This window comes from Hippoglossus hippoglossus, chromosome 7 (assembly GCF_009819705.1).
Source record: "Hippoglossus hippoglossus isolate fHipHip1 chromosome 7, fHipHip1.pri, whole genome shotgun sequence".
NCBI lineage: Eukaryota > Metazoa > Chordata > Actinopteri > Pleuronectiformes > Pleuronectidae > Hippoglossus > Hippoglossus hippoglossus.
Window position 1 is genome coordinate 20,628,412 of NC_047157.1, and position 26,853 is coordinate 20,655,264.

Here is a 26,853-nt window from a genome sequence, read left to right on the forward strand (position 1 = left end):
GTTTGAAAATGAGAGTTTAATTGGGTGATGCAAACACGGCACAAGTTTATTGGAAAGAATGAGCACCTGAATTTCCATTTCTTCCTAGTAAAGGCTCAGCGTAAGATACGGAAACGGATGGAGCCTCCTGTCTGTTCTTTTGTTCTTTTGTCTTCTGAAGACTTACGGACACAGATGAAACTGACCAAACAGGGCAGTGTGTGATCCACACGCGAACGCGGCTCCGGAGGAAAACAGTGAACATTTAGGTTAAAATTTGGTATTAATGACCTCATTTGGAGTCAAATTTGAATGTCGGGGCTTACGGACACTTGGATGACACCACAGGAGCAGTGTGGAGGCATTTTATGTTTTTTTCTGTTGATTTTTTACATTTGAAGACTCGGTCACCATTTACTTCAATTGTATTGGATCTGGTTGCAAAGCTGTTTACCCCCAATACTCTGTTTACCCCCGATGCAAAGGGCGCATGGAAGTAAGGTGGCTGTTATATCACTTGAAATTTACTTATGTCTTTTGGTACATAAAGGCGGCATTAATGAACCTTAAGGAGGATTCAAGAGACAGAGGAAGCAGGTGTGATTAGTGTCCTTGCATAACAATCCTGGATGAAAGTGGCGTAAAGCGGGGGGATTGATTGTGATCCTGTCCAGATGGATCCAAATGACTGAGGTGGTGGTTTGCCATCCCCGACGTGGTGAGAGAAGAGGCAGGAGATTTGGTTCGCATTTGTGTTAAGGAGACCTTGACAGACCACAGCACGGTTAGCTAACTTAATTCCAAGATGTCAGGAACTGCAGTCTTGCACAGGTCATGGGAAAAAAAAACCCAGGAAGGAAACCCAAGAGGTCAAGGTGAATTGAGTCGGGAGGGAGGATAAGAGAGACAAAAAGAGGGCAGGGAAAGAGAGGAAGAGCCAGCTGGTGACTTTGTCGTCGATCTAAATTATAACGTACAACCAATTTACTCTCATTTGCTGTGAAATTAGCTGGGAAATTTGTTTAGATCGTTTCCCCCAGAGAAAAGGGAGGGAAGGGGCTCTCGGAGTGTGAGGTGGTTGGGGGGAGGTGGTTTTAATGTCACACTGAACAGCCGTGTCATCCACTCATTTACTGTGCTGGTCCCAAATTACACCAGCACATTCTATGTAAAGTATAGGGACACTGTACATGTGACAATGAAGGGAAACACACGTGAGTTGTATGTTCAAAAGATGTCGATATCGATACAGAAGAAAGTGTATTTGATAGATGACCTAGAACTTTAACAGACAATAATGCAGACATTGTTTAAAAGGAGATGACGGCGCTTCAGCAGAACCAATAAAAAACAGAACTGTCACAAAGCGGATTCAATTCAACTTCTGTCGTTTCACTGAACTCTGCATTTTCCCTCAAGGGAAAGAGACATAATTAGGTTGACGTAACAAGGATTCATTGAAACCACATCATAAGTTACATATAACGTCCACACTGTTGTCTCATTAATTAGTCTCATGTTCCACAACAAAGGTTGTATATACTGTATGAGAGATTATAAACATTACATTCAAAATGTGATGCTAACTCAGAACGACAACTAAATCTAAACAAACCTCCCACAGAGGGAGCTCTTCGGTCTCCGTCCTTGTCGGGCGTGTTGCACGTGGTGACAAGTTTGTGCCCCTGTTACTGTCAGGATGACAGCGGGACTGAGAAAAGGTCTGCTGGTCGTTTTAAAGGTTGGTTTACATTTAAAGTCCAGAGAGGCTTAGTGCAGAGTAAGAGCACTGCAGGTGGACATAATGCTGTGTCAGACATTTGGGCCTCGGCCAGCTGTTCTCTTTATCCTCCCTCCATCTTTTCTCTTCTCTCTCTCTCTCTCGTGTGCATGTGTGTGTGTGCACCTGCATACATGTGCTGGTGCAACACTCAGAATGCACACACTTCTGATTACCCCGGAGGCCATTGCTCCCTATTAACCTTCGTACCCTCCTTCCTCCCTGTTCTCCACTGGCTCATATACTTTGCACAGTAAGACTTTGAGAGATGGGGTGATGCCAAAATATAGTTCCCTTGTTGAACTCTGACCTATAACTACTGACATGGAACTCATCCAAGAGGCTCTTTAGCCCGCTGCTGGTGCATATAGAAGGATTTCTGCCAGGTTTGTACCTACACTGCAGCTTGTGAGACTTCAAGAGTCATTCAGACATTCCTCTTCTTCGTTTAGCGACAGACTAAGTGTAGTAGAAATGATCTAATCAATACTACTACAAGGTAATTATACTAAAGACATGGTATTAAAATGTCAGAATGACCCGTAGCAGTGTGATTTACTGTTTTCACTCAGTACCTGATTATCTGCTGCATCTGTAGTCGGTCGGGATCTGAGGCTGAGAAGGTCGTCAGGCTGGTGCCGGCGGGGACACCCTCCTCAAAGCGGATGGGTTTCGGGTTTGTGGGGAAATAAGGAGGTTCGTTGACATCCTGGACAGATATGGTGACCCCAGCGGTGGACTGGAGCGAAGACTGAATGCCGTTGGCCAGGTGGGCCTGGTTGGACACCACCACCGTCAGCATGAAGGCCCGGTTCATCTCAAAGTCTACGGGCTAGAGGAAGAACAGACGTTAAATTGAATTCAGGGAGTTTAAACTTCATAGAGAACATAGTTTATGGGCGATTGAAATTCAGCATGAATACCCTTCCTACTTGAGCACTACAACATGTACATTTGTTACCATATTTATATGGTAATTATTGCATTGGTATCATTGACGTCTAACTGACTCCAAAGTGGCGACTAATTTGTTTGTCTTCATTAATTCTCAAGTTATGAGCATTAGGTAAATAAACCGTGATAACTTGAGAAATAATAAAGTACAGGTATTTGTTTGGCTTGCACAAACAATATTTGTGTGTGTATAGAGGAAACACTGGATGATATTCATTAGGTCCTTGTATAATCTTTTCTTACACATATGCTTCCTTAAGTACAAAACTACAGCCTTTGTTCTTGATTTACAGGTAAAAATAAAAACAAGGGCATTTCTCCTTTCGATGGGAAAACAATATAACAGCTACAGTTAAAAGTGTATTATTGTTATTATTACATTTTTATGAGTAAACCATGTCAAGTGTTCAAGCATAAGTGTCCTATAAATATTATGCTGATTACGGTGTTAAAACCCCTGTCAACATTTCTCTCTCCCCTGTGGCTGTGGAATATGTGTTCAACCTTGTTGATGATAAAGGACAAGATAAATGAACAGATGTCGTGACAAGTGGACACACACACACACACACATATATAAATACACAGATATGCAGGCACACACACACACACACACACACACACACACACACACACACACACACACACACACACACACACACACACACACACACACACACACACACACACACACACATACATATAAATACACAGACACGCAGGCACACACACATGCACACACAGGATAGGAGGATACAGCAAGGCCTATACTATTCATAGGGTGCTCTTTGGCATTGATTGTGCCTTTTGAGTGTGTGTGTGTGTGTGTGTGTGTGTGTGTGTGTGTGTGTGTGTGTGTGTGTGTGTACTCTACAGGGGGGTTTGCCAGCTGAGCCTAAATCAGACTGACAGGTCCGTGCTCTCCTAATGAAGACTACACAATCAGGTTCAAATGACAACAACAAGAAGCAAGGAAACAAAAAAGAAAACAAATTAAGCTGCTGGTCCATTTCTGCACGGGCAGATGGTGATTACCGCCGCGAGGCTTGTGTCTGTGGTGTTTGATGGTGATGTTAATGACGTTGAGCACATCTGTATGTTGCACTGCCTCAGTGTTATCAATGGACAGCGTGGCGGCAAACCTCTGATATAAAAAAACCCATCCTTGATCACGCAGCCCGGCTGACAAGGGCACAGGAGTTGATACGTCTGTGTGTGTTTGTCTGTGTATGTGGACACACACACAAGTTTAAGTAAATGTAAGCACATGAGTGTGGATATGTGTGTGACCCCATGGTGCAGTGGGAACCCATTTACAGGCGAACCACGCTCAGGGCTCTTTGATCAACGGCCAGTGGTATTCAGAGCACAGGGAGGTCTGGAATATAGCTGTAGGCAAACTAAAACACACATGCACACAAACAAACCCTGAGGGACGCCAGAGGGTCGAGAGGTCAATAACACGGCTTCCATCTTTAGCCCACGAGCCATCACATCTTACATCTCCTCTGTATCGCCTCACTGGTTCCTCTCTTACCCTTTTACCTAATTTGTTCTGCTGGACCCCCCCCCCCCCATCAGCAACTTCTGTGTGATCTATTCCCCGTGGTCCGCGTCTCTCGATCCACGGATATCTGTCTTCGCATCACTTCTCCTGTCATCTTCTGTGCTTATCATAAGCTGTGATTTACATATCCTAATGACTCATGTGAACCAAGCGGGGTCTGTTTGTGTGTTTTCATCCATGCTTGTTCGTCTACAGGCTTTATTACCATGCGGCAAAACTACGTCTCATAAACTCCCCGGAGAGCAGAGTAAATGTGTGACATGTTCTGGGTGCGACCTCAGCCCTTGTTTACAGAGGAGCCCAGGTCCCTTCTGGAAAATTGAGGCATACCTGGGTGTCACTGTAGTTTCTATGTGTCGACACAAGTAGCAGCAGATGCCTTGTTAAAAATAAGAACACCGAGGTAGTATCTACTTTTGGCTTCTTGATTTTACCCATCGTACCTTGTCTGATGTGAACCATTCTGCCTCCTCTTCCCCTGGAGCTAGCTTAAGCCCCTCTGTTTACTTGTTGAGACAGTCTATTTCTCATCTCTTCCCAGGAGGTGTCCTGTCTGTTATTTCATGATTTCCTGATAATCTCCCATGGGTCTCCGTCGAAGCTCCCGGCTACCCGGCTGCCTGCTGACTTTTACATAAGGGTGTCAGAGGAATGGATTATAAAAGGCAGTCATCTAGAGATAATGAAGAGAAGCAAAATGCCAACGCTCATTGCTCTGGGTGCAGTGGGAATTACAGGGAGATGTTATTGCTGCTTTTTCAAACATTACTGTGTGCGATGCGAGATGCGATTTGCAAGAGTGAGATACACGAGGATAATACCCTTGGGTCACCAGGGTCATGAAAATAAACTAGTTATTTCCACAAAACACGACACGCGACATGATAATCACATTCACTGTGAACCATTCATGGATGAGGACACAAATCCTAAAGGCCATTCAACAGGAAGCATATTTACACACTTAACATACACACACACACACACAGAAGATACCATGAACATCTGTTGTCCATTATCTGTATATATTCTCCTGAATGGTTTTAAAACTCTCCGGACAAGCTGCGTCCGAGAGGTTGAACACGAACACACAAGGTTGTTACAAGACATAGCTTTGTAGTGGCTGTCATTTACCGCAGCGGCCAGCACATTATGGGTGTATAAGAACCGTTGCCTTTGTAATTGAGAAATCAATACCTAATTTGCTACAGTGGTCTCGCCAGCCATTGTGTTTGAGTCCGCGTGTGAGTGTATGAGCTGTTTGTGAAGGGTGCGGCGGCCTCCAATCCCTCATTTGGACATAAAGGGGCACATGAAAGGCAAAAGACCCCAGCATGTCCCCATTTAACTTATACCCTGTTATTGTTGCTTGTGCACGTTCCAGACGGGATCTCACATTCAAATCAGGAAAAAAAAAGAGATGACGCTGTTTCTTCTACACAGCTCTATATAGACTGGTGTCTTACCTTAACCACAGTGACCATGCCGTCATTGGTGACGGGGTCAGTGCGGATAGTGAAGTGCCCGGACGGGTCGCCGCTGATGATTCTGTAAATCGCGTTCCAGTTTGGCGAGTGTGGTTGGTCGGCATCGATCACTGTCAGATTAGCCACCACAACGTCCACTCGATTCTCCGGGACCTCACCGGAAAACTGCAGAGGGGGAGAGTCAAATGTTACTTTGTAAGATGCCACTTTGAAATATCTTCATTTTGACAGCTCTTTGAGAGAGGCCATGTTTTTTACAAAAAGCCACTAAGTGCCTATCTCTCTTTTTTTTCTTCTTAACAGAGCCAGTCCTCCTTTCAGGTTTTCAGGTAGAGTAGGTTTAATGACCTCGCTTTTAGGACCACTGAGTCAAGCAGTAAACCCAGTTGCAGACCAGCAAGCTCATCCACACTGGGGCATCGCTCCAGTTTCAAGTGTTTTTTTTTTTTATTCATTTTTTCTGTATTCCCGTTCGCAGCCTTGATGAGCACAAATATTTTGTTCCTTTGAAATCCAGAGCGACAGAGAAGGAGAGAAGGAGGCCAGCAGCAGCGGAGAGGGTTAAAAACAGCTGTTTGAGTGTATACGAGTGGCTTTTAGTTGTCCCCGTGCTGTACAAACACATGTGCTTTGTCCTGATAAGCCTGATGAGGAGTGAGCCGCTGTCTGTCATGTGTCTGTTATGGTGGGGATTGATGAAAGCCACATAGGCTCAGGGGATAAAACCCACAGAGGCGAACCAACTCGTAAAAAAACATGAGTCGACCGCAGCCCCACCTTCACGACCAAACCTATCAACTCATAACCAATCATGTGGGGGGTCAGAGGGTGAGCATGTTGACACGTCCTCATCTAGAGGCAACAGGCATGTAGCACTACACAGTCACCGTGTCACTACTGGTAACAAGCGTGGAAGAGCCACTGAGCGGCTTATGTGAGTGTAGGATATCAAAGAGCAAAGCCCCAGACCAAACACTCCGAAGGACCATAATACCCTGCCTGGCAACCCTCGCATCACCCAGCAAACAGCCGACAGCAGCGGGCAGATTAGGAGGCTGCGTCAGGAGAGCTGTTCAGAGACTCAATGACATTCTTAAGACAACAGACATGTCCGGGTGGTCGTGATACACTGCCTGCTTTGGATAAGTAGGCATGCTGTCGTATGTTTGTGTCAGAGCGAGTGTGTGTATGTGTGGTTTATTACTGGGGTCGGGTTAAGGGACCAATACCGATTCAGTAAAATAAAACTTCAGATATCTCTTAAGCTCCTAAGGACCCTGAAGCATCTTCTTTCTCCTTGCACAGTAAAACCTAAGGCAAAGTGTTAACCAGATCTGATGGAGAAAAAATGTGAAGTGTCCGTCGCAGCTCTTATTATCAATATCCCAGTTCAACGTCCATTCTCCCATTATTTCATCATAAAGGGGGGGGGGGGGGGATTGGACGGGGTTACGTCAGGCATCCAAAGCTCGTGTGGAAAGAGTCATTCAATTTTCTCATTCCAATCTTAACACGGTGTGACAGTTTCACATTTCCTTCAATCATTCAATTCAAACATTTAGCAAATAAATGGTTCATTGAAAAGGAAAATGTTGAAAAGCACAGCGTTGTGTAAACACCAATTGAAGGAGGTGCAGGAAGTCAGCTATGAGTCCCAAACAACACCGCGGTAAATACACATCAGCCACCGAAAATTAAAATCTCTCATCTGTGATTGTAATATAGAATCTGGTTGAACTGTTTTCTGCTCTGATCAACTGGACTGAAGAATTAAGTGTCTTTCAACAAACAGAAATAAGAATCTAAAGAGAAAAATAAAAACAAATCCCAATTCTTCTCCTTATTTTGTTCAACTTGACGGCTTCTCCATCTCTTTAGGACTTCCTCTCATGTTATTGTCAATGATGCATTGTGATGCATCATTTGTGAGTTTTAAGATTAGAGTCTCTCTTTGAAAAGGATTGGGGGCTGTTCTCTCTCTTTCACTCGCCTGATGAATATTGTTTTGACACTTGCTGGTTCGAGCGGTGCAGTGGAAGTTGCTGCACGGCCGTGGTGTCTTTCAGCTCCGGCTCAGCCTCTCTCTGATCCGGTAGCTCTCCCTGCTATGATACTGTCCCTGGGAGGGGGTGGGGGGAGTCGGGGTGAGGGTCTTGCAATTGTGACTGGCACAGAGTGCAGTTGACTTTCTCGCAGCACTTGACAAAACACTTCTTGCCAACACCCTCACCCTCCTGTCACCGTGTTGGCACACGGGGGAAAGACTAAAGCGGGCGAGGGGAGGGGAGAGAGAGGAGAAGTGACAGGATACTTCATCACAGGGACTTTGTGCAGGATTTCTACTGCAGTGCTCCGTCGGCCTCCTTCGCTCACCGTCCTCACAGAGATGTGTTCACTGCTTGATTGTAGGACCTTTACACTTAATTACAAAGCATTCAGTACAATATACTGTAGCCCCTCTGGTCAACAAACCCATTAACAGCCACTAACTTTTGTCTGAAATGGGACGGGACACAATCGGCAATCAAATGACTCTGCAGTCGACTCCGATCAGTCGCTGTGGGAACACGACACCCGGGTGAACCTGCTAACTTCCTCTTATTCGTCTCCTTTGTTTTAACAGTCTAGATGCGGTTGCTGCACCTTTACTGGGTGGCTTCATGACGTGCAATGAAGTTATTATTGTACTTCTTGCTTTTTACATCTATGGAACAATATGCAACAGCGTTTTTTTTCTTCACATCGTGCAAGATGCAACCCAGGTGAGACAGCGAGGAGAGAGAGCTTCTTCAGTCTCCGACGTGTTTGTGATGACGAATGTGACTTACGGGGGAAACAAAAAACTGAACGGCAATGAGAAAGGAGTCATTTGTGTGAAGGAGACGTTCAGGAGATACAGATATTGTTTTGCGGCGCACTGTATACATAAACAAAACGAAGAGATAAACAACTTTTTCTGGGGAATCCTATTCATCTGCATCACAGAGAAAAGATGCAGAGCATGCATGCAGCCTCCGAGTGCAGCACCCAGAGCCTTCACACATGCACCCACCCTTTGCCGCCTTGAAAAATAGGCCACCCTCTGATAGACGTGATGAAATATTAATCATCAACATTAAAGACAAATTCCCCCCCAAACTTTATATTTCTGGGACACAGTGAAAGATCTACAGGGTTTATTGCAAACACTAAATATTTGCATAATGGCCTGCATTCTCAACAAAATGGCTTTTTACGTTATCCCGCCACTGAAGCGGGTGATTTATGAAAGTCGTGGGTAAAAAGTGCTCCGCTCGTCGCGGCTCTAAAAACGACGAGATTTATCATCGGTTTCCATGACGTGCCGATGGAAATGCACTTAAACACGGTGGAATACAGTTAGAGAATATTAATCTATTACTGGCCACAATCATCAGTACAACACCATCAGTGGAGAATCCCAATGCAAAGGAGGGGGGGTTGCCAAGTCAGGAAAGGTCCCTGATTTACAATGTGACACGTCTATGCTTTATCACTGCTGCTGTAGAAAGTAGCTCCTTTGACTAAACAATCCTTCATCCTTCCTCCTCTCGCCATCACTCTCCCAACGCTTCCCCCCCCCTGCATTTTTCATCATGGATTCTGGTGGTGGTCCAGTCATCGACTCCTCTCCCCTCTTTGTTGTCCTTTTTCTCCCACCCTCTTCTTCATGTCTTTTCTCCCTACTGTCCCCCCCCCGCTCTGTACATTTTCTTCAGCGTGTGATATCGCAGCTCTCTGATGAGCTCTAAGGCTGATGCATGCTCGCTGCCATTGATAATTCATCATTACGAGGGTCTTAATAGCCCCCAGGGTAACAGCTAATGCTAACGGCTTCAAACTCAAAGAGCCGAGGCTACAGTAGGACTGCTGATGCAAGAGCTGCATCTGCCTGCGAGGATCGTGCTCTCATCGCGGAGGAAGCCGTGGTGACACCCGCAAGGATTTCTAAACTGAAAATAGAATGCAGACAAATGGACGCCATCTTTACATCCCTAAACAAATGAATGCCTTTGCCACAATAAAATAAATGTTGAATCTCTCAGCCATGCAAATAATAAATAACAAGTTTTTTTCCCCCAATCCGTCAATGAGAAATATTACAACCGCCTCATATGACACGCACACGTCCGAAGATTCAGTGGCTCTGAGAGAAATGATCTAGAGAGTTATAAATAATAAAACGAGCTTAACTTTTTAACAATTATTTTTTCGTTTTTAACATCACTTATTAATTTAGTGATGACGTTGCGGAATTTCACCACCAGTGATACCATACATTATATCCAGTACATTACTCTGGGCTTCGGAGTTTCACCTCCTTCTAATAATGACCGTCCGTAATGTCATCATCATTCTAAATATCACAATCACGACAACAATCATTAACAATTCGCTGGCTCTAGTTTTTTTTTTTTTGCTGATGAAAGGCCGATGATATGGATTCATTTTTGTGTCTCTTGTGTGAGTGTGTGTGTGTGTGTGTGTGTGTAGAAGGAAATTAGCACGTAGCATTTGCACTCCATACCCCACCCTCACTGTTATATGTGCAACAATGCAGGTGTAATTACCTTCTTTCTCCTTTCTTTATTCAATTGCTCTTTATTCTCTCCACCTGTTCACCCTTTCTTCTCTTCATTAACGTCATTCACTTGCTACACTTTTATTATATTTGTACTCTGATAAACACTTGAGCGGATTTTCCCCTCTGTTTTACAAAAAAATCTCCGTCCAGATCAAAAACCACTACGAACACTCCAGGACCAGTAGGTGGTGATAAAGTCTCCATCAGTGATTGGTCAAATACCAGATCAGAGCGCCGTGGTCCAAGTAGCTGTGGGCGAGGCTGACACCTGTGACTGCGGTGTCATGTGGTGCAATGTTAAATTCAGCAGGAAACTTGTAATCAGACAGTGCTAGTTAAATGTAGAGAAACCTATATATAACCAATACATATACCTATATACAGCCATTGTTGTTTCAGGCAAATGCTCATTAGATAAAGCAACAGTGCAAAACCCTCTCCTTCTTAAAACCGTGACCCCCTTTCCCCCGCCCCCCTCTCATCTGTAGCCACTCACAGTTCTGGAGGTCAACATGGGAGGGTTGTCGTTGATGTCGGTGACCGTGATGATGGCAGTGGCCGTGTTGGAGAGGCCGAAGTTCAGGTTGCCCTCCATGTCCGTGGCCTGCACGATGATGGTATACTGGGACACTTTCTGTTGAAGGTAGAGAGGGAAAAGACAACAGTGGGCAGTTATTGTCTGCCAAGCAGCTTTCACTTTCTCTCGTCTGAACAGCAGCAGCCACATACTGCGATTCCCAGAGGAGAAAAGAAAAGCTGAGCCTGTGCTCTGCTGCATCGTCACCGTCCACGGTCTTATGTGAAAAGCAGAACTGCAAGGGTGAAGTCTTTTATCCGACTAACTTGAAACCTCCTCACGAAACATTTCCTGCCTTCACACCATCTGCAGCGGCTGAACTGTGAAGCCTCGCCATGGGTGTGTCGTCGAAGACACTGCTCGCTGCCCCTGATGGACAGATGTGAGGACGACGTTCTGACTGACAGAGATTAATAGACTGTCTATGGAGACATGATATGAGACAATGATAAATGCCATTCCATCTTTGAAATCTGGAAGCTGCAATGTGCTTCTCTTATTTGTGTTTTTGCACTTTTTGCATCCTCCTTCCCTCCCCAAGCCTCCTCTCTCTTCCCTGGCATCCTCCGTCTCCTCTCCTGTCCCATGGTGCAGTTAATGGGCTGCAGGAAGGATGGAGCCCAGGAGCCGACTGTCTGGATAATGTGTCTCGTCACTGAGATTCCCAATTACATTCCCAGTCTCTCTCTCACCTGCTAATTACCGAGTAAATATCACAATTAAGCCAGGACGCCACATCAGGAGGATTAGACAGCTCCTCTCAGAACCTCTCATCTTGATGCCAGACGAGATGCTGAACTCCAACCCTGCACTCACGCTCTCATTAACGCCCACACGTACACACAAGCGTAGACCAACACTCACACAGAAACACACGCACAGCGTTTTTTCTCCGTATGTTGTTTTAAAAGCAGTGCTCGCCCGACTGTCCCATCAGCCCGTGTGTTCAGCGTGTACACAACACTCTCACTAATTAGACAAGGGAGTAATTATGTAGAGCTCCCCCCGAACCTCTCAGCTTTGCAACAACACAGCGGCATGACCGGGTTCCTCTGGAGAACCGAGGTCTGTTACTGTCAACGAGCTTTTTAAAAGTCCGCTGCAGACCGGTGCAAACCTTTAGAGGGGAGTCGGTGTGGAAGTTTATAAAAGGAGAGGAAGGAGACATTTCAAAAGTAAAGAACAGAGGGGAGGAGGAGAGACAGCAGGGGAGGCAGCGGAGGCACAAGGGAGGAGGGATACCGAAAATAGATGCCTGTGTATTTTTATTTCTATTTTTTTTCGAGGAACCTTACACCTCCAACAACCCAGCCGAGGAAGGGAAGGGAGAAGCAGAAACTTTTCAAGTTTGAAAGGGCCAAAGTGCTGACGAAAAGTGGACCAGGGAAACACTGCAGTCTGCATCTTCCCTCTCAGTCTATGTACAGTAAAGTATAGAAGCTCAGCTTTTTTCACTGCAAGGTTTTAGATTTTTATCTGCTCTGAAAGGAGAACGTCTTAAGCAAACAGGAGTGTGTATAAGTTTACTTCAGTCAATGTCTGGCCCTGTGAGAGCCAATTTGAGTTTTAGAGAGAGAGAGGGCATTTTATGGGAAAGATCCTCGCTTCACACAGTTTTAGTGTTAACTGTTTTAAGGTTAAGGCAATAATCTGGGTTAGTTTCCAGGTTGGGATTACACATTTTGTTGAGTTAGTTAAAGATCTGAAACCCACGATTTAGACCCATTATTAAGATGCTGATATGGAGACGCTGTCCAAGGTAATGACCCGGGAGGCCGGACCTGGTGGCCCTGGATTCTGAGGCTTGGGTCCTCCTGCAGCGGCCCCAACTTTCATTCTGAAGGTTCAAATTAGCTCTGCGCGGTCAACAAGCCTGACCTCGGGTGAAGAGAAGTGATTCTGCTCTGGGCTTTACTGCCTGTCAAAGTAGGGGCGCTCTGTTTTGGCTTGGTTGAGACAGCAGGAAGACGTGAGATCTTATCTTGTTGGACAAACTGTCTTTCTATAGAATATGGTCAAACTGAATAGGGCACACAGTCACAGTCACACATAGAATAGTCACATCCATCATATACCTCTCAAACTCACCCAATGTCTCATGTCGATCACCCCGTCTTCTTTGCCAAATTCCCACTCGCTCACTCCACCCTCATCATAATACCCCATCAGCCTCGCTCTGTTTTTGTTCAATCGCTCCCTCCAGTTTCCTTCTCTCACCTCCATTTCCTGTGTTTTATCGAGTATAGATGTGATTATATGGGCTTTTGTGTTTGCCTGACAGGTGTCAAGGGCATTCCATCTCAGATATTTCCACTCTGTCTTCACCGCACAAACGCACACATACAACACAACGTGAGCAGCCCAATGCAGCGTGATGTGTTGTTAATAGGTCTGTCGCCGGTGACAGTCCGGGACGATGATCTGTCTCCGAGATTTCTTTGCGGGGTTTGTCTTTGGCATATCCATGCCGCATGAATACACACATTTGGATGTCGGCACAACTTTTATAGCTCCATAAACAAGGTGACCGCAGAAGCAGGCAATTTAGTGTGAAAAAAAAGATGGCTTGATGTGTGTGTGTGTGTGTGTGTGTGTGTGTGTGTGTGTGTGTGTGTGTGGTGAGGAGTGACTACAAAACATTTTAAAGTCAGATCTCAGGGTGTTGTCAACAAACAATGATTAAGGTATATCTTTTAACTAGTTGTGTTCCTAGTGTTTTTAACGACAGAATCATTATTATGTTGATGTTGTGCTTAATTTAAAAGATTGGGGATGACGATGACCAACCTCTCGATCGAGACCAGGCGCCACCGTCACGATGTCTCCCGTCTCGCTGTTGATGGTGAACATGTTGGGAATGGGGCTGTGTGGCGTCTGGGACAGGATCCGATAGCGCACCATTCCGTTAGCGGTGGTGTTGTCGTCCGCATCGAACGCCGCCAGGTGCATCACATACGTTCCTGAGGAAGACAACAACATTATTTAACATTTAATCAACATAAATGCAAGTGGTCAGATAACAGAAAACAGAAATAACTATGTTGCATTCAATTTTTATCATTTATTAAACCTTTATCTGTGTTAAAATAAGACTGGGTGACATTTTAATGATAATGACATAACACAAGTGTCCTTTTTAGTGAAGGACAGTTGAATTTATTGGATACAAATGTACCCTTAACTGCTTCAATACACCTAAATACACTCTGATTACAGCTTAAAGGCCCATTTACACTCCACCTTACAGATGTAACCCTCTGTCTGAAATGTTTTCTAAATATTCTTGTGTGAATATGAATGAATTGACTAATATTGAGATAGGGCTACACTATGTTTTAAAATGTCACAGATAAACAGTTACATTGTACAACTGAATCTTGGGGATGGAACCTAAGCATTATTCTGTGTTTGTTAATAAAACATTTCTCTGTCCCTATTTAACTGATCATTTTGTGCGACCATGCCTTTTATTAGATCGTTAAACAAGAGGAAGAAATGCACTGTGCACAGTGCAATGCTATCTGTGATCAACCATCCTACAAACACATTTTAATGATATACACTGGTATTATTCACACACTGATGGTGGTTAATGTGAAGATAAAAGTGGTGAATATACCATAACATGTCCCATAACAATTTATATTTGTTATATATATATATATACCAGCATATAAATGGTGGACACATATTTTGCAAATAGGCACAAACATAAAGTAGGTTTACATGCCGATATTACTCACATTATACTGTACTTTGCATTAATGAGATTATTCTGATATTGATTAGTTCATTACATAGCAAGTGAACTATGTAAATGTTAGATACACTGACATCCAGCTTACACTGATCTTTACAGATAAATGCAAACCTCGAACAGGTTCTATAAATGAAAATGTCTCCACCGTGAAGGGCAAGTAAGCACAGGCATAAATATGTTGACACTGTTGTGTTGCAGAGAATAAGACGCTACCCTTGAACGCTGCCTGTTGGTTTTTCCTGCCTCCACACACACACTTGCATAACTCTGTGGCATCACTGCCTGTCACCTAATCTCTCCATCTCTCCATCTCTCTCTCTCTCTCTCTCTCTCTCTCATGCTCCCCCTCTCTCGTGGCTGATTGTAATTGCCAGAGATAGTGATATCATCCCAGTGACAGCCCCTGTCCGAGGATAATTGTAACCGCAGCTCCCATTTCAAACTTCATTACATTTCAAAGCAACATTTGTCAATGACTCGGCCAGAGGGAGCACTCCGAAGGCCTCTCAGCGAGACGAGAAATAAAAGCCGGCAGCGAGCGAGGGGGGAGCAAAAGAGAGAAATAGAGGACAGACTCCATATTTGGTTGGATTCCAAGAGGAGTGACTATCAGTCCTTCACCCATCTTTTTTTTTTAGATGGAGGGATAGAGAGAGGGAGGTGAAGAATCACAATGGCATCGCATCAGCGGGGTAATTTCATTAAGCTGCACTCTTAGGGGGTTTAATGTGGACCCTTTGTACGGGCGTCCTAAGCTGCGCCTGACAGGATTAGGTCCCCATAATGACTCTTTAATTTGCAAACTAATTCAAGTCTGTAATTGGCCTTCCATTGAAACTACTGGAGCTCTAAATTCTAAAACGCTATTTTTTTTATGATTATTGTTTAGCAGAATGTCATGCACGCCGCAGAGACGTGTCTGCTGTGCGGGTGGGGGGGCTGAGGGGAAAGGGAAGGCAGGATAGCAGAAGAAGAAAGAGAGAGAGAAAGAAAGAAAGAAAGAAAGAAAGAAGGAAAGAAAGATTTTATTGCAGTTCTGGTGCAATAAACTTGGGCTCATCAGACTCACACACATGCATGCACACAGAGAGCTCATCTCCGGGTTTCTTGCGCTCTGAGGTTACACATAAAATGACCCAGTGGTGCTAGAGAGTGGCGCATTTAATCCTCAATCTCCTCTCCACCCTGAGCACCTCTTTGCTTTATGGCCACTGCTGAAGCCGACTAAATGAAAAGCCACTATAGGAGACAGATCCTCCGTCTGCTAAATCAGGGGGAATGGAAATTTCACAGTTGGGTCAGAGATTGCCTGGTGCCGTCATACTTACGACACAATACCGTTCATTACCCCTCCCTTCGTATCCAATACAATCACACATTTCTTTCATCTTTAATTAACACACTGAAATTGCTCCGGCTTCACACTTGACTTGATGTTCCGTGTACCTGGTTTCGAGCCTTCGTCCACGGAGCCATTGTAGACCTGGTTTTTGAACTCAGGTCTGTTGTCGTTCATGTCGATGACGAAGATGTACAGATCGATGGGGTTCTCCACCTGGTTCCCATTCATGTCCACAGCGTGGGCACGCAACTGAGAAACACAAACACAAAAAGATTAGTTTACATTACAGCACATAGTTATTACTGCAGTTCAGAGAAGGGATGAGCTTATGAAAATGTTCATGTACCCATTTGAGTCATTGTCAGTTATTATAGTGACACTGGGCACAACACGCACACAACAATATAGATTTTATTTACAGGTAGGGTCTTTGTATTGTTCTGAGGACAAGTTACTGCAAATGACTGCATGTGTTTCTGGGACATCGTTTTACTTTGAGGAACAAAACTACATTTTACTGCACTTTAGTCTATAGTTTAGTATATATATATATATATATGTAGAAAAACAAAATAAAAACCCCAAATTCATTTATTACTTCTGAAAACCACATCTTCACCCTGTGTCTGCTGTCTACATCAGTATGCGGCTTAAATTACTAACTTGTGTTTTGTTTGTGCACATTTTCCAAACGGTTGTTGGCATGTTTGAAAATCAGTTCTGATAAACACACCCTTACTCTTTCAGAGTATTCCCAACTGTCTCCGCTCACAGACGTAAAGAAACTAAGATGCAACGTTAATAAAACACCAAACAAACTGGGAACAAGTGGATTTCTCCTTCAAAGTAAATACTTTCAAAGCCAAACAGAAAAATACCTAAGCAGCGTTTTCTGAATTTGTCATTTTTATCATGCTCCAGAACACAATGATGGATAATACGTGTATTTTTGAATTATAAAGTTTAAAAAAGACTAAAACCCAAAGGACAACATTAAGTGGGGTCAAATTCTGGATATTTTTCTTGCAGATTTATTGCCTTTGCGATCGTGTGCTTTGTCCAGACTTCTTATCTTTTCTACACTTAGTCCCCAGAAGTTTATATTTCAGCAGCACCCAAAACCAGAAACATCTTATTTTAAGGGGAGTCGGCTGTGCTGGGAAGCCGAGGTGTCTGTTTCAGGATCACAGCGCTGAGTCCCGGTGCCGACATTCTGTTTGATTTTGTTTGAAAGAGAGTCGTGAAATCTCCCCCACAGTCGCCGCATCTCAAAATTCAACGCAGAGGTGCTCGGACCAATGGAATCGCCAACTAGGATTTTCCACACAAAGTTTGGACGTGAAGTTATGAGAGGAATCAATACGTGATATAAAAAACAGTCCTGGCTGCTTCCTCTCTTATGAAGTCTGGGGGAGAAAAAAACAGAAACCCGAACGAGAGCTTGAGAAAATAACAGAGTTATCAGGGAAATGTTGAGTTTGAATAAGTGCTTGTGGTCTGTTGTTCTGCAGCCATACGTGAAGGTCAAAACAACAGACCAAAGTGGCAATTGACAATGAACTGCTCGCTTCAGTTTAAGGCTGTTTTGATTCACTTCACCTTACCTGGGAATGTTTATATCCCTGAACATGACTTATTCAGTGATACTCCTGTCAGGTGGTAGCACTGGGGGATATGTTTAGTTTATACGAAGGAGAAAGAAGAGAAAAAAAAAGATCTCAGATACTATCTACATCCTGCATCCTAACAACATAGGCTGATCAATATTTATTTTATTAAAAATGTCGGCAATCAATTTCAGAGCAAAGGACCCTCCGACTTATGGGATGTTAAGGATATCCATCTATAGGACGGCCAAGGGACGAGGGAGGGTACCGTGGCTGGAAGAAGGGGCTTCTGGAAACAGATTGTAACACGAGCCCTCTCTTCCCACCATGTATGGAGAATGGAGGGAATCGTTCTCTTTCCAACTGAGCCTGTCTGATGGGAAACATACTACCTGGTCACTGCAGCAGCACGAGAGCCAGATAAGTGAAATACCCTCCAGGCTCATTTCGGCAGGAAATAGAATAAAAAAGCATTCACCATCGGCTTCTTCTCCTCAGAGAGGTGGAGATCTCCTCGGCTGCTGCCTGTCCACTCCTCTCCACCGTCCGCACTCCACTCCACGCCTACACTGAAATTGCGTCCTCAGGTCTCCCCGAGGTTAATTTGACTTTACTTTTTCCAGTGCATTGTCTGATCTGTCCTGCACCCAATATCCGCGCACGCTGCCATCGCATCTCGCCGCGCTGGAAGCCAGAACCCCCTTATCTCCCCCCCAACCCTCATCCCTCCATCCTGCATGCACCCACACCCTAATTCAATAACAGCAGGAGTCAGAGATTACCGGCATGTTTAAAGAAGGCAAAATGTAATTCTGGGTCCACATTAAAGTTATTATCTTGAAAGGCAGGGGGAGAAAACAGAGCGTAGCATGCAGCGCTCTGCATTTGGCAGAGAGGAAGCGTCCTGATAGAGATAACAGCAGGCCAGATGCTCCAAGGTTTTTCTCCTCATAAGAATGCATCTTATGTTGCTTGGCTAGTTTTGAATTTCAGAGTGCTCATTCTTTTGAGAGAAAAAGAACTCGACCATAACTTTGTTCTGTCCTTGCATGAAATATGAAGTAAACAAATGAAAGAGCACAAAGTCAACTTCTAACTTTTGTGTGTTGTAGTTTTCCAGGATAATGTTGCTCATAATATTTAAAGTTTGAACCGATTCAGTTAAATTGCCGTCTCGTTCCTAACAGCATCAGAGTAATTGATCGGCAACACCTTCCCTCATCTGTTTACATCTTTACCTTGTCTCATCTGGTTTCCCCTTTCAATTTGTATTCCACAACATTAACGAACACTTCTCCTCCACAGCAAACACTGAATTTAACTAAAGCAGCCTTTAGAAAGCCTTCGCCTTTCTTAACAAATCACCTCATTGATTGGAGTTTCTCGCAGGTATTAATCTGCTCGGCTCCCACTAAAAGGTTGGGCCTGCCAGCTCTCTAGGACCGTTACTCAGACTCGGCTCCCATAGAAAAACAAGGTTCAGAGACAGACACAGAAACGTAAAGTGATAAATCCACTGTGGTTACTACACTACGCCCCAAACCTTCTTCTCGTGGCGGCGGAAAGACTTGTGGAGAGATTTGCTCAGGCAGAAAAACAAGAAGTTAGTGCTTGATTAAATTTTAAATACGCTTTGCCTGACTGCCTAATATTTCCATTCTTAGAGCAGCATGCACAGCACAAAGGCTGCAGAGAGATGGCACTTTCATTCAAAACAAGCAGAGCCGAGGCAGGTGTTGGTATTTATGGGAGAAAATGGCTTCAGACCAGCACGGCCATTAGCCACCATTTCACATTTCTGTTTCACTTTAGGTTTAACTGTCTATAAAGATATACGACATGACTGCTCCCCAAAAGTGAAGGAAGAGCGTCTTGATCGCCCCGTGTTGACCTGCTTCAGGATACGTCATGAAATCCCTCCTCCTCCATGTTAGTGGATGGGACATGGGCAAAAATGGGGGGGAAAAATACTATTAATATAATATTTCTGTCATTTTAGGTAGTTCTCATCACACTGATGGATGTCCAAGTGCTCCTTTTAGTGGTAAGCTTGGTTTTGATACATATTTTGATGATATAAAACCAGTTGCAACGTCATGATGGTAATCAAGCGTGTGAATCGACAGGACCTCAATCCTCTGATCACTTCACTGCGCAGGCTCAGGCTCAAAATGCACAACATGGCGGCGTTACTATCCTTTGTATTTTAGCCTAAATTCTGCAACGTGTGAGGAAGAAAAGATGCATCCCCCATCTTTATATGCAAGCTACAGGTTAAACAAACAATAAACAGTGGTTTTATTCCTCAGCTACAAGTTAAATGCGATCCGCTGTGAGCTCAATGATCGATTATTACTTTCCCTGACTTTATACGTCACTTCATCCTGATGCTTTGCATATAACACATAGTGAAAACGTGCAAGTTTCCATCATTCTTTTCAACATCACTGTGCACTAGACTAATCCTTGCTGTGATTCAATGTGTTCATGCTGAATAATGTAGTGCAATATTCTTATGTAATGTTCATGGAATGGCTTTTCACTTAATGGCTTCTACAGCTGATTTGTTTGTTTGTAATTTGTTGTATTATCTGTTATGGTTTTCCTCATGTGTAACTACACAGATTCTGATTCAATCCCACTTCTGTTGAGGTGGTAAAGGAGCTGTTTGTGTCAAAGGGTTTAACGGCTTTATAATAATCTTCACGAGTTTCATCTCAAAGGTCATCGCCGGTGTGGTGTGCATGGACGTGTGTGTGTGTGTGTGTGTGTGTGTGTGTGTGTGTGTGTGTGTGTGTGTGTGTGTGTGTGAGGCCGAGAGAAAGAGAGAAGGGGCGAGAGACACTCACATGGTAAGAAGAGCGATGTTCTCGATCAAGAGGTTTGGTGACGAACATCTTCCCGACCACGGGGTCGATGCTGAACACCTCATTGGGCGGTTGATCCGCTCCCACCCCAGTGATGCTGTATCGGATCGAGATGTCCTGGTCCTGGTCGGAGCGAATCTGCATCACATGAAAGAGAAGAACAGGAAATCAATGGAGAGATTATCGGTCTCATGATGTGTTTCTAGAAGCGACGCCACTTTCTATCTTACTTCTGTCTCTACCCCAAAAGACTAAAGTCATTCACACAGATCCCCACGGCCAACCTACACCTACTGGTTAAATATACACAGTGAGGGGTTTATTATTGAAGCACCACACTGTGAAATATAAAAACTCCAGAGTTTAATAATCTAAGAAACCTGATAGTACATATTATTCACTGGAAACACACACACACACACACACACACACACACACACACACACACACACACACACACACACACACACACACACACACACACACACACACACACACACACACACACACACACACACACACACACACAAATGCACAAATGCACACACACACACACACACACACACATCACAGTTGGGCATTTGGAGGTAGCACATACTCAAGGATTCCATTAGTGCTGCTGCAGGGAGCACTATGCATTCGGTTTGGCAGAATTGGACTGCTTCAAAAGAGAAATTCAAATTCAATATTTCTGGGAGGGATAAATGAAATGGACATTTATTTACTTTGACGGTCAGGTAGTAATTTAGAAGGACTTCCCTTGAGCCATGCTGGGAATACAGACAGGCTGTGGACAAAATGACAATTAGATAGGTAAAGGGAGGATTTGAGGTTATAATGTCTGTGTGATTAGGGAAGCAACAACAGCCAACATAACAATAAACTGTTCTTTCTTTGCAGGAGGAAAAATAGGACAGAGGAAAATAACAGCCTCAAATCCAGGGTGCACATGAGAGCAGCATTATTTAATAACTGTGGTATATAAGAATCACAAAGTTTTCTAAAAAATGAAATATAAAAAAAAAAGGTATTTTGGCTCAGCCTTCCTTGCTGGATAGAAAGCTCCGAGCATTGTGCAGTAGGTCTGTGATTTGGTCTGAAGCAGCGCGTAACTGGGCCTCATCTGGAGGAGTTTTTCTATTTAGTGCCCAAATAGTCCGAGGCTCCGAGTGTGCTCTCTCTTTCCAATAAGTACATGACAACCTGAGAACATCAGCTGGTGTATCAGAATGACTCAATCACACACACACACACACACACACACACACACACACACACACACACACACACACACACACACACACACACACACACACGTACGCACAGAGAAAGGCCCAACCTTCTTCTTTTGTTCAAGGACTATTTCAGTGGAGATCCTGAGTGCACAAGAGTAAGACTGTCCAAAGTTGTCTCCATCTTTCACCACTCGTGGAACCAATTTAGCCGCACTTTTGACACACCGGGAATTCTGCCTCGCTGAGAAAATTGCCGGAGCAACTAACAAGGACGAGGTAAGGACATGTGGTATTAGACAGGTGTCATCCTGACTCTTCCTGCCTCTGGAATAAAAACCTGTCACCATCACCAACACCGCTATTATCACAATCTTGCTTGTCTAGGTTCGGCATCCACGTTATCATCAACTCCCTTTTAGCAAAAGCGCAGTCGTGGTGCGTCTCAATAATCAAACCAAAACAATCATTTATAGACACCTCAGCTGTAATAATGCAAGAGGAGCCGTCACGACAGCTCACTAATTCTATTTGTGCAAGTCTGTGTTTATGCGTTTTCTCGGGGGAATAGCGGGAGGAGAGCATCAGCACGCTCTGCACATATCTCAGCGAATTACTGCTGACAGCTATGATAATTAACGAGCTGCAGGCATCGACCGCTATTACTTCAAAGAAAATCCACCCGTTCAACACCGACAAACTAACAACTACTCAGCGAGCGGCTGGGTTGAACTCCCGATGTACCGCCATTACCCTCCTGTGCAGGCGAAGCTACAAGACCACAGCACGCCGACTCCATCTACCTCTCCTGTTGCATTAGAAAATACAAGCAATTACTACACATCCGCCTGCCAAACTGTCTCCCCCCTCTCCTTCATCCCCCTGTTCTTCTTGTCTCTCCCTTCTCCTCTCCATCTCCTTCTCTCTCATCGTCACTCCTCCCCTTGCCTCTCATCTCTCCCCTCCGCCGTACTCTCTCAGCACTTTCTCTCTCCCGCTCTCTCTCTTTCTTCGCTTCAGGTCTCTGTGGGGACAGAAGCCATGCATAAAAAATTAAATTACTTCAATCCGTTGGCCCTGGCAGTGCTGTATAAATCCTCACTAGTTAGGAAGTGATAGCTCTCCATAATTCCATTTGGGTTTTCCCCGCCCCTCTGGTTTCCCACCCGTTTCCAAGTTGTCCTGCTTGGGGGGGAAAAAGAGCTTCAGCTCCATTTTTCCACAGCCTTTCCAGCCAATTAGCTCTCGCTCCCACAATGTTCACGTAGACGTTCTAAATTGTTAAGGGACGGCGCCAGGATCCTCAGCCTCGTCTGTTGCGACCAAATATTTGTGCATGGCTGCATGTGCACACATATGCACATTCGAGCGTGGACGCTTTCTTCAACTTTTTTGTTTGTACCAATTAAAAATGTACAAAAAACAGAGAGAATGCCTCGTTCCACCTCCAGTCCTCACACTTGGCTTGTTTGTCTCGGAGCGGAAGGCGAAGTGATGACAAAGTGCCTCCGCCACGACGTCTGGCTCATGATTAATAATGTATGTAATACATCACATGCACACATGGTTGTGCGTTTAAGGGATCCAATAAAGGCCGTCAAGAAAATGAGTCAGCTAAATGTTGCATGCTCGTCTCCTCCTTTTATCAGAGAATATTGTGACAGACAGGACGTCATTTCAACAGCAGGCAGCTCTCAGTGTCACTTTGCCATTTCTCAGCTCCAGAAAGGAAGTGAATGTGTTGGAGAAATAAAATAAAATAGCCTTGCATGACACAAAGCTTCTCATGACTGTATCAGAGCTTTTATTTCCTTTAATGAAGAGAGGGAGGCTCTCTCTCTCTCTCTCTCTCTCTCTCTCTCTCTCTCTCTCTCTCTCTCTCTCTCTCTCTGTCGTTACACTGCTATCTTGCACTTCGAATGGGACACACACACACACACACAAATAAAAAGTAAAGGAGTGCCAATAAAAATCGACAGTTTTTTCTTTATTTGTCTTTTTCCTTTGTTCCCTCCGATTTTTTGCATTGTCTTGATAATGTGTGTGTGTGTGTGTGTGTGTGTGTATAGGGGAGAGAGACTGGACGAGAAGCGCTCAGCTGAGAGAGTCTGATATAGAGAGAGAGAGAGAGAGAAAGAGAGAGAGAGAGAGAGAGAGAGAGAGAGAGAGAGAGAGAGAGAGAGAGAGAGAGGAAGTCATATCATTAGGCATCAGAAACTAGACACCGTCTAAATGACCCATTTGTCAACAGATCAAAGCCGTTCCCTTCATTACTGACGACTTGTCGGCTTCTTAAGGAGATCTTATCAGTGAGCTGGGCTCCCCTCTGCCAGGCAAAGCTGAATCAAATGAGAAATGATTGTGCCACTGGGTCCACGGGGACAACAGCAGAGGAGATGGAGGGAATGAATAACACAGTCGTTCTACGACTGCAGTCACCGGGGTGCGGAGGAATTTAACTATCACTTAAAAATTCATGTTAACTAACGCTAACAAAGTATCCAGCTACTGCTACTCAGATATGTGACCACACTGCATCTTGTAGAAACACGATGGCATTATTTAAAGATACGATGAAATACATATTTAAATGAAATGAATCCAAAGTTTGGATCAGGCGATCTATACTGCCAGCCTACGGGGGAACACTAGTATGAGATATGTATAAATACGTGAGGAGCTATATACATTTTATCAACTCTAAAGAAACAGATGACATCTAATCCATAACAATTTACATATATGGGGTCAAACTAAATATTAGAAATATTAGAAACACCTCTACATACAATATATAACAAGTAATCCCTGTACAATCCCTATAAAGTCCTACTTATCCAGAATTATCTTTGACTGCTTTAGAACCAGGCCTGTTTTTACTGAAATTCTGTTTCCACAAACCAAACGAGGAGACGAGTGGAGACTATTTTATTAATGATGGATAAGGAGGTAAAATTGTCCCAGTCAGATGATGATCTCAGACATTGAGTGACCAATTACATTTGAAACTTCCCATCCATCCATCCCTCATGTTCACAAGCAGCCCATATGATTGACAACACAGTTTTCTGTGTGTCAGCTCTGTGTCATTAAAATCCGACCAGTCAGCCAAACCTGAACCGCCATTTTGATGATTTCTCTCGAATGCCTCGAGCGTCTCCTGAAACGCTTCCTGGACCTTAATCTATCACGGTTACAATAACAGAGAGTGTACCAGGACGGACGTGCTGGACTTTCATTGCTGTGACAGTATAATAATATAATACACACACAGTTAAGCTCATGGAATCGTCACAGTTTGTTTAGGTTTGCAGGCACAAAAAACTACTTGGTTAGTTTCAGGATGAGATTGTGGTTTTAAATGAAAAACTCCCTTTTCAAGGATCAAGAACCTTTGTCATCACACAGTTATAAATATGTAGTTTCTCTTCTGTATTGTCGACACATTCATTTACACCAACCTTCTCCTGAGCTCTTCACACTATCTCCCACACTACGACTCTTAGAGGTCACTTAATAATAAACCTTGACTATGGATTGCAATAAGGAGCTCACACAGAAGACCTTTGTGGTTGCGTTTTACAGTCTCTTGAAATCAATGCATGAGAAATGTACTTTACACGTTATATACTGGTGTATTCTGTACTTTTATATACACCACATTTCATGCTTTATTAAAACAAATCTTAATTAACAGCTTTCCAAACATGCATCCAGCTCAGGCAAACGTTTATCATGGGAAACTCTGATTTATAAAGCGATCTAGATATACTGTCAATTACTGTTACAGCTACATTTTCTGAAGAGACAAAGCGAGTAAAGGCTAAACCCGAAGCACCAGAGCCACAAATACAAGCACAGCTAACTGCAGATCATCTTATAACTGGATCACACCGGCCACATGTTGACATGGTGACTCATGAGTGCAAATCCACACGGGTGGTATTTACATTCCTTAGTTAAGAAAGTGCAGATAAGATCCATTCATACAGTTGATGTTTGGATTCACATCCTCATCCGAGCTAAACTGAGCCGGGTCGGATTTATATTTATATTCAGTAAAAACCCAAACAAAGGCGACATGCACTGGATTTGTTTCTGACATTTGATCTGTGTTGAATAGAATTTAAGACGTGCATCGCTTTGTTTATAGAGAACAGATTTAAAACTCACGACCTCCGTTTTTTTTTGTTTTTATTCAATTTTCCTCAAACACATGACACAAGACAGAGGACGCATCAGATGTGGCTCTGGTGCGGCTCCAACATGGAGACAAAGTGGCCACATGTTGGTGTTTGTGCCAGGAGAATGGTGCAAACACAAACCACAGCAAAGCCTACAAAATATTGTTGAATAGTGTTTCTTGAAATCACTTTGCATCGAGCTGAATAAAACCTTCAATTTCAAAACACATGGAAATGGAAGGTGGTCTTTCAACTTGAATTGTCATGCAGCTTTGTGCATTACATCTTCCAGACAGCTTGAAATGATTGGCCGGCTTCCATTTCTTTTTCTTGTGAAACGGTTTTGAAAAATAAGGAAAAAACTCAATCTAAATGAATAACACACTACGAGAGATGACCCGTGTACTCGGCACTTGTATACATTTGTATATGAATAAAATGTAGCCACAATAAAAATGAAAAACACTATCTTGACATGGAGCAAAACTGAAATCACTCGCTTTGAGTTGGTGTATTTCCAGAAAATGCTCGAGATTGAAAAAAACAAATCACTATCTGGCTTAAACATGTCGCACACAAACACGAAAAAGAAACAAACCCACAGACACAAAGACACAGAACTGACTCGTGAGTTTGCCAATTAGTTGTGCAGTGGAGCCGAGATGTGTTTCAGAGAACGACACTGGTTCAGGGAGCGGGACAGTAGAAACAGTCTGTTGCTTTCAGACGGCAAAGTCGGAGCCAACGCAGTTTAGAGCCCCGACAAAAAAACAGGGATTTAAACTCCAAACACAAACACAGACAGGAACAAACAGAGATACCTTATGTTTTCCGGAGCTGTGCCGTAAAGCCTAACAGGCAGACTAGAGATGCAGGTACACTAGAGATGCAGGTACGTGGCCAACAGGTCACAA

The 26,853-nt window shown here is 43.8% G+C and overlaps 1 protein-coding gene across 4 annotated transcripts in view; it reads right to left on the reverse strand.

Moving 5' to 3' along the window:
- The window catches only part of LOC117764128 (cadherin-4-like), a 226,673-nt gene that overhangs the window by 27,551 nt on the left and 172,269 nt on the right, over positions 1 to 26,853 (reverse strand). For 3 of the 4 annotated variants that reach the window (XM_034589666.1, XM_034589667.1, XM_034589665.1), the window contains 6 exons: positions 20,506 to 20,661; positions 16,154 to 16,298; positions 13,735 to 13,907; positions 10,867 to 11,004; positions 5,747 to 5,932; positions 2,335 to 2,591 (listed from right to left, as the gene is read on the reverse strand). In XM_034589666.1, coding sequence (XP_034445557.1) covers positions 2,335 to 2,591; positions 5,747 to 5,932; positions 10,867 to 11,004; positions 13,735 to 13,907; positions 16,154 to 16,298; positions 20,506 to 20,661 — 1,055 coding nt within the window. Of the gene's footprint in view, positions 1 to 2,334; positions 2,592 to 5,746; positions 5,933 to 10,866; positions 11,005 to 13,734; positions 13,908 to 16,153; positions 16,299 to 20,505; positions 20,662 to 21,862; positions 22,121 to 26,853 lie in introns of those variants that run through there. The other variant, XM_034589668.1, reaches the window with a different exon arrangement.